We start from the raw sequence: 8,702 nt of genomic DNA, 5'->3' as shown, positions 1-8,702 counted from the left end.
CAGCAGGAATGGACGGAAGACATGACCCACCTTGGAGCGGAGCAGCAGGCCGTATGAGTTCAACAAAGCAGCTCACTTTCGCAACCGTGACGGTGGATGCAGGGAGGGTGAACCCGAGCTCCATGACCCCCTAACAGGTGAGTTTGTTCGGCGTGTTGACGTTAAATCTCGGGTGTATTTCTCAACACGGCTAAGCTAAAGAGCTAAAGTATCACTGCTGCTGTTAGCTAGCCAGCACATACACACACACACACGCAGCGCGAGACGAGTACACTCTGTGACATTGCACGTGCTTCCGTAACTGCTGCCTAACAACAATAAAAATGTCAGATTGATCGATTAGACGTTCACATGTTAACGATAGTGTTTTAAATCTGTGCCTGATTCATAATGTGCAGTCAAATGTGTAGGTTTATAAACCACAAAGTCGCGTTCATTGCTTTGAACAGCAGCTGTACTGAAGTTGTCCTGCCTCTGCTCTGTGGTACATTTCATTAGCATGCTAATCTGTGCTGTCAAACTCTCCGTCTTTGTCCCATTTTTGCAGGACAGCAATATTAGATAGTATTGTAGATATTTCCCCGTATTGTGGCACGTTAGTTCCGCGCAGCCTCTGCATTTTTCTGTTCTTCTCTGATATGTTAAACTGATAACACACCCACAGCTGTGACAAGATGGTCAGGTCAGTCAGGTTGTAACTTGCCCCTTCAGTGTTCCAACATCTGTGTTTTAACGTGAATTAAACACTTTCTAACGCAGCGGGTCACTGAATGAAAGGGATGACTGAACATTCATTTTTGGGTGAACTATCCCTTTAAATCTGCAGAGATTCACAGAAAGCTTAAAAGCTGCTCTGGCCAGGGCCACTTTTGCAAAATAATAAACACACATTAATAATTTCGTTACTTATCAGATCAAATTAAAGGGATAGTTCACCCCAAAATGAAAATTAAGTCATTATCTACTCCCTCTCATACCAGTTGAAGGTCAGGTTTAGTTTTTCAGTCCACAAAACACTCCTGGAGTTTCACAGGAAAACAGTGTTGCAGAATCTCCCATGTAAGGTAACTGAATGGATACCAGTTTTCAAGTGTAAAAAAACATAAAATGCTTCTCTACTGTTCTTCTGGCATAATGCAAGTCCAAACTAAGGGTCTACAGTGAAGATTTAGACTAAAAACATGGTGTAAATGATGTCTTTCAAGTCAACTTGGCGTGTTGGGGCTTGAATGAATAGCATATTTAAGCTATTTTAATAAGAAATATGCATTTAAGGGATCAGATTTATCATTTCTGAACTTTTTCTCCTCTCAAGTTAATAATTTTCTTACCCTACATAGTTCAGCATCTGATCTTCCTGCTCTTTGTACAGCCTGAAAGGCCATCAGGCAGAGATCCGCCTTCTCTCTTACTATCAGCCTCAATTGTCCCGTCATACAAAGTGGTATCAGATTGGGCAGCAAGTTCAGTTTCTCTGCTTCAAAGGGAAAATTCGTCACCTTTCATGTGGATGTCCATTCAACACTGTTGGTAAATGTAGTCAATTGAAGCAGTAAATTCTTCAGTCTGTGCTACATTGACTGAGAAATCTGAGCTCTCCTGTTGCAAACTCTGTTGATCCTCCTGCATCCAGTGATGTTGTGGTGATGTAGTTGGTGTTGAGGAGGAACTACAAGCTGTTTTAGCTTGGACTCTTGTCTCTGCCCTCTGAGTTGTCAGGGCGCAGCACTACAGGCGTATTTTTGTCACTTAACTCTAAGGCTTTGCCAACAAAGGAATAGCTATAGGCTAGGGTGGTGATACACAGCAGCATGAGCGTGGGAGTCACAAACTTGCGTGCAATGCATCTTGGTACATATAGGTTCTGCTGGCACGGCGCCACATGCAGGAGAACTCTGCTTTCATGGTCTTTCCAAAACTGACTTGTTCCGGCTTGTTGGACAAAATAAGCCATTTTCAGACGTGAACGTTTGTATTTTTAAGTAGGGGTGTATTCTGACATTTTATGGACCAAATAATTAATGAGTTAAGCAGGAAAATAATTGGCAGATTAATTAATAATGGTAATAATTGTTACTTGCAGTCCTAGCAGGTTTTTACGTTTGATCACAGAGCTTTACTGATGCTGAATGTTGCTGTTTGCAGGTGTGATGGCAGTCGTAGGGCTCATGACTGCAGACACGTGGCTCTAGGGGTGCAGCGCTGCCCTAGCCGGCACCATGCAGCAGAAAGGTGCGATCCAAATTATCGAATGGGAGGACCTGGACAAGAGGAAGTTCTACTCCCTGGGTGTGTTCATGACCTTGACCACCAGGGCCACCGTCTACCCTGCCAGCGTCATCCGCACTCGGCTCCAGGTGCAGAAGGGAAAGGCCCTCTACTCCGGCACCTTTGACGCTTTCTGCAAGATCCTGCGAGCTGAGGGCGTTCATGGCCTCTACCGTGGCTTTATGGTCAACACATTCACCCTGATCTCAGGACAGGCTTATATCACCACTTATGAGCTGGTGCGCAAGTACGTGTCCCAGTACTCTCCCAGTAACACGGTGAAGTCGGTGGTGGCAGGAGGGGCAGCCTCCCTGGTAGCCCAGACCATCACCGTGCCCATAGACGTGGTGTCTCAGCAGCTGATGATGCAGGGACAGGGGGAACACCTGACCCGCTTCAAGGTCAAACCCAAAATGATGCTCGCAACGAGCAAACGCAGACTGACCTTTGGGCAGACTCGTGACATTACGGTGCAGATATTTGCAGCCGACGGCTTTAGGGGATTTTACAGGGGCTACGTGGCATCGCTACTCACGTACATCCCGAACAGTGCACTCTGGTGGCCTTTTTATCATTTTTATGCAGGTAAGTCAACATCCTGTCAGTTGTTGTTTATAGTATCTGTTCTTAGCTGTAATGTGTGTGAGAGAGTGACCGAAATGTTGTTCAACACTTCAATCAGCTGAGAAGAAAACTGCAGCACATGCACTGAAGTAAAATAAAGAAAGTGATGGGATACCTGTAGTTTATTGGACTATATAGGTATGAAAAATTTGGTCTCAAATGACAAAGCCTTTTCCTATCCTCGATACTATGGAAGCTGGACAAGTGAGATTTACCAGCCTGACATGGTATTTTACTTGCGTAGGGCAAGCGTGCAATCCTGATTGTTGATCCCTGAAATGTTATACCATTTTAATAACAGAGGCTTAATGTTCTTTGCGCAATTTAAAACTCTTTTTAATCTTTGGGTTTCAGGCAAGGTATTAAGTCATCTAAGCTGTAACTCAAGTCCCACCTCTGATACCAGTTTAAAAAAGTGCCTGTTAGAGTGTATTTTTCTGATACTATTCAATCAAGCTACAGTTTTTGGACAAATGACAGCTGAATTAAATCTGCAGTGCTGTTAAATTAAAATATATTGACCTTATATTGTTTTTCTGTCCTTTGTGTTCACAGAGCAGCTGTCCTTGATGGCACCGAGTCAGTGCCCCCATCTGATTCTGCAGGCTTTGGCAGGACCAATGGCAGCAGCAACCGCCTCCACCATCACCAACCCCATGGACGTAGTTCGAGCAAGAGTACAGGTAAACACAGAAAGCCACCAATGTGCACCACGTTAAAGCTGACATTTCATTTATATTTACTCTTATAGCACGGCTAAGATCAGAGAATTATTTTATTTTCAGAAGAAGCTAGAAAATGTTGAACATTTACTTACCAGGAGCGTTTTATTCCCTGGAGGATGGAAAAGACTTTCAGGTTCACGAAAGACAATATTAGACTCTGAATTATTTTTTTAATTGACTATATCAGACTATATCTACTTCTATCTCCTAAAATCCTTTAAGAAATTTCCTTCAAAGCCAACAGTTTACACTGTTTGTGCAGTTTCCAGATGTTGGGAATTGTGACACATCACAGTCCTGGATTAATCAACGCCCTTTTTTCGCACCCACACTCCAGGAACTCTGCCTCTGATTGGCTAGTGCTCATTGCCTCCATCAGTTAAGTTGGTTATAGAGGCTATTTTACATGGATATGAATACAGCTGTGCTTTTTTAGGGATGCTGATGATTAGTTTTTCTGGCAAATTTGTTGAATAAGGACACTTAAAATTACATGTAAAATAAGGAAAAATGTGTTTGTATCATAATTATTAATGATTAATAGATTGTTAGCATTTTCAAGTGTCGGTTAAGGAAAATTCACAAAATTTGCAACCTTAGCGCTCTGAGATTTTGGTTGCCCTTTGGTGTGCCTCGGGCAGAAAAAGTTTAAAAACCACCGTATTAGTCCTTAAATCTGCCAAACTATTAAATAGATCAGTGCAATGATCTGTTGACGGCAAATACAGCTGCAGTCAGCTCCTTCTCTCTGCAGCTTCACTTCCTGTTTCTGAACATTAGTCAGTGGTTCCTCAACTCGCTCTTGGATGCAGAGCAACATGAAGCTGATTGGACGGCTGACACACAGTTTCTGTGCCAGACACACACACGTGCAGCTGATGTTTTTGTAGACTCCAGAGATTTTATTAAGTTCCCCTTTTTTCTTTCATCACTTCATTTAGTTTAGTATGTAAACATTCATTACAAAGATCATATAGTTGACAGTTGCTTGACATATTAGATCTTGATTTTAAGCTTTTGAGACAAACTCTACACAATAAAATTAGTTGACAAAACAGTTTCACCACAGGAGCTGTTGTGGAGCTTATGATTTTTCTCAGCAGATGGGAGTTCTCCCGGTTGTTTAGGAATTATGATTCAATGATTTAACACTCTGTCTGTTCAAGGTGGAGGGACGATCGTCTGTCATCGAGACCTTCAAGCAGCTGCTGACAGAGGAGGGCATCTGGGGGATGACCAAGGGGCTGTCGGCCCGCATCATTTCCTCCCTGCCCACGTCGGTGCTCATCGTGGTGGGATACGAGACTCTGAAGAGACTGAGCCTGCGAGCTGATTTGATAGAGTCCAGACACTGGTGAGAGGACGGAGAAACCAGGCTTCACCTCAACACAGGCGGGCGGGAACTTTTCACACAGAGAAGAAGAGACTGACCCAGATCTGCGTGCAGCCTCTCTTTGGGGTAACCACTCAGCTGTGTAGCTGCTTCCACGGGCCTTTTAGATCTGTGTTGTTTTAATACAGCAGAGTACAATGTTTGTCTTTTGGTACACTGGGGAGTTAGAGGTGTTGTTACTTTGCCTTTTTCTGTTCATCAGAACCATTTCTACTGGCCTTTTCTTTTGCTTAAACGGTAACACAAGTATTTGTTAACCTGGACCCAACTTTCTCGTGTCTAAATGACTAATGTGGACACCAGTTTTTCAGATTTGTTCAGTATTAAGGGAGAGCGCTGCTCCAGCAGAAACAAAACTCAGCTACAGTGTATTCTGTGTCGGTGCACCATTGACTAAAAGTGTTTGTTTTTGTCACTGACAGGCTCCGTCTTGTCCGTGCATTTCAAAGCATCAGCAGCAAAAAAGCATCCAAACTTACAGTGCAGCTTTCCTTAAACGTGTCAATATTCCTGATCTATATTTCCACCAACACGATGAATATGATTGATTGTTGCTTAAGCACTGCAAATTTTCCTTTGAATTAACACTGCAGTTCAGTTCAAGCAGTTCTGCTGGGTAAAATGAATGGAGAGTCTGTGGGATTAAACCAGAGCAGAGTGAGCTTTTCTCTGGCTCTGAAGCTCACTCTGCTCCGCTGAGGTCACAAAATGTGGATAAAATAGGTTTTCAGTGCCTTTTTACTGGACATCGGCCTTGCGTTTACATGTGTCTTATTGCCTAGAGGGTTAGACCTTTTTTAAAAAAGTTAAATACACTCAGAACTGAGTTAAACGTCATCTTTATTCAAACAAAATAAAACTCACCAAAAACATCTTTCCACCATTTTGAAGCATGCAACTTTATCGTGTTTTCCTTTAATTTGCCAATCTCCTGCAGAATTTTATCACGAAAAACATAATTTTGACTGTTGACAACACAGTAACGTGATTTAATGTGATGAAGTATTGAAATAATGACTTTGAGTGTATAAGTATGTAATTTACCACAGCTGTAAGGTGCTGGAAAAGCTTGAAAATTCTTGAAAAGTGCTTGTATTTCACTTTAATGTCGTCAGACACTTAGAATAACAATCTGAGCCTGTCGGTGGCAAAAAAGGACGTTTACTGCCTGTAGGGATTACATTATAGCTTAGTTTTACTTCTGTTGGCTGCAGCCTTCTCCCTCAATACTGGACAAGTTTCAGAAACTGCTGTCCACATGGGGACACTTTAGACACAAAGCAAAGCAAACGGGGGTCCAGGTTAAAAAATCCAGTAGTTACTCTTTAACTGTTACTGTGAAACATGAAGATACAAGTGAAAACAATGTGCTGCATTTAAGACAGAAAACATGACAAATCTTTTTAAAAATTTGATCAGTGAGGAAGAAAAGTTTCCAGGTAACTCGCGTCCATATTTGATTAAAGCCTCCTGGACTGTATATTTTAACAATATGGACCGACTGAACCACTGTGTTTCTGGGTTCAGGTTTGTTTTAAATGCTCTGCAGTAAATCACAGTCTGTATTTTTAAGAGAATTAGTAACAAGGCCAGTGTAATGATTTATCAATGTGCCAAAACACAAGACACAAATGCCTTTTTTTTTTGTTTAGTTGAGCACATTAAGAGCAGAAATGTCCAGTGTGTGTGAGCATTCCAGTGAAGAGAAAATCATGAAGAATCTCAGCTTTGTTTGGGCCTAAATGAAGAGATTAGATTTACGTGTTAAGGAAGATTTCCAAAAGTATATTTAAACCTCGTTCAGGGTTCTGGAGCAGGACGACAAATATTAAATTAGAGATTCTTGTGGAACCTGGCCTAGGTTTGTATAGTTCGATGTAAAGCCTTTCTGTAATGTTGCTGCTGTGATTTGTTTTCCTGTGAAGTCAGTGACGCAGGTATAATGATGAATTGTACGTATAGATAAGTTGATCGGGCCAATCAGGCAGGTGCTTCTGTGTAAATCGACTGTACAAAACAAGGTGGAGCTTCAAAGAAAAGATGAGAAAAGCAGAAGGAAGTGTAAGCATCATGTTACAGGCCTTAGACCATATTAAAGAGGTGGGAATGCAGAGTTTTCCTCATGGGCCTAAACTACTGTTAGAATAAATTGTGTTGTGCTCTTTACATTTATACTGTTGGGGATCAAATCTGCAGCCGTTTGGTCACAGGACAGACACTCAAACCACTGGACTGTTCTGCTGTTTGGTGAAAGCAAACACTCAGCGGCAGCAGCATCAACACCAGCAGACACAACTAAAACTCCAAAGTTGCCTTTTAGATTTCACCGATCGACGAGGCTGCTGTAATGTCAGAAACAAGCTGTCATAAATGACTATTACTGCCACAAAACACATCTCAGTGAGGTTTCTTTCTTTTTTTTTATAAAACTGTTAAATGTTTCAGTGTTTGCAAACTTTTCCGTTTGTGCAACACAATCAATGATTGTGGATTCGACCTTCTCCAGTTTCTGAACGGATTCATTTCTGAAAAGGAAAAATTAACGGACCTTTGCCTGTATGGAGGAGGTGCTACACCTGTATTTACCATCTACCTGCTGTGTGTGTGTGTAATGTCAAAGAATTTGATGTGTTTTAAACATGCAGAACTTGCAGATCTTTGAAAAGTAATAAAGAATTCTGAATCACTGCAGTGGGTAGTGACTAGTTTTATCATCATGTACATTAAACACCAGTGCATTATGCGGCTGCAGTACAACTGCTGGACCACTGGAGGGAGCACAGATCACACTTCATCTCTGCACACTACTGCTGAAATTATGTCCCTGCAAAGCTGCTGCAAAATTTCCTCATGAGCATCGCCTGCAAATCAAAAGATTCACTGAGCTGTTGTCAAAATGGGTTTCCCATGTTAGACAGTCACTTTATAGAGGTGGTTAATTCATTCTGTGGTTGTGGGGTTTCTCCCTTTTTTCCTTCCTAATCAGTTTTTTTGTTTTAAAACTTAGATAACTTAGTCGCTCGTCTCCCAACCTGTTAATGCACATCATTGTTACTTTCCCAGAAAGTAATAGACATAGGAAATTTTGTAGGATACGTATGTATCATATTAAAAAAAATAAATAGTAAGGTAAGAAAAGCTTTTAGAATTTCAAAAAATTAAGATAACTAATAAATGTTTAAATGTGCACAAAAACCTAAAAGAAAGAAAAGAAAGAAGCTGGAAAAGAGGGGCTGAAAAATACATAAAAAAGAAATAAGATTCAGTTTACTATACAGTAAAATCATCTTGAGATTAAAGAAGTTTTTTTAAATTTCCTTTTACACACAATTCATATTCATTATTTAGAGGACGAGTGTGAAGGATTTATGGGTATTTGATGGTATTTGTCTACATGTTTGGAAGGGGAGGGTGAGGAGAAAAGTAGGGGTATTCAGTTTTTCAGTTATTCAGTTGACTGCTGTCTGCAACCTCACCACTAGATGCCACTAAATCCTACACACTGGTCCTTTAACTGATAATATCAATTGATGTCGACAGGAACATTTTTCGTCTCTTTTCTGTTTCGGGGCTCCGTAGCAGATCATTTATTTTATCTGAAACCTAAAGATGTTTGCTGTATAATCACATGCTGATGTGAAAATGATAAATAACTGCCTCAAAAAAAATAGAGATAAACAGAAACAGAAGTA

At 41.1% G+C, this 8,702-nt stretch overlaps 1 protein-coding gene across 1 annotated transcript; it reads left to right on the top strand.

The window, feature by feature from the left end:
• slc25a44a (solute carrier family 25 member 44a) lies at window positions 1–5,786 on the top strand. Its single transcript, XM_084735047.1, has 4 exons — window positions 1–137; window positions 2,146–2,853; window positions 3,448–3,575; window positions 4,784–5,786. The coding sequence occupies exons 2-4, from the start codon at window positions 2,220–2,222 to the stop codon at window positions 4,973–4,975; spliced, it is 954 nt and encodes a 317-aa protein (XP_084591173.1). The 5' UTR covers window positions 1–137; window positions 2,146–2,219; the 3' UTR covers window positions 4,976–5,786.
• Window positions 5,787–8,702: the final 2,916 nt, after the last annotated feature.

Source organism: Lutjanus erythropterus, chromosome 13, assembly GCF_056507025.1.
Source record: "Lutjanus erythropterus isolate fLutEry1 chromosome 13, fLutEry1.hap2, whole genome shotgun sequence".
Lineage (NCBI taxonomy): Eukaryota > Metazoa > Chordata > Actinopteri > Lutjaniformes > Lutjanidae > Lutjanus > Lutjanus erythropterus.
Note: the sequence above shows the minus strand (reverse complement) of the source record. Positions and strands in the feature narration are given on the sequence as shown.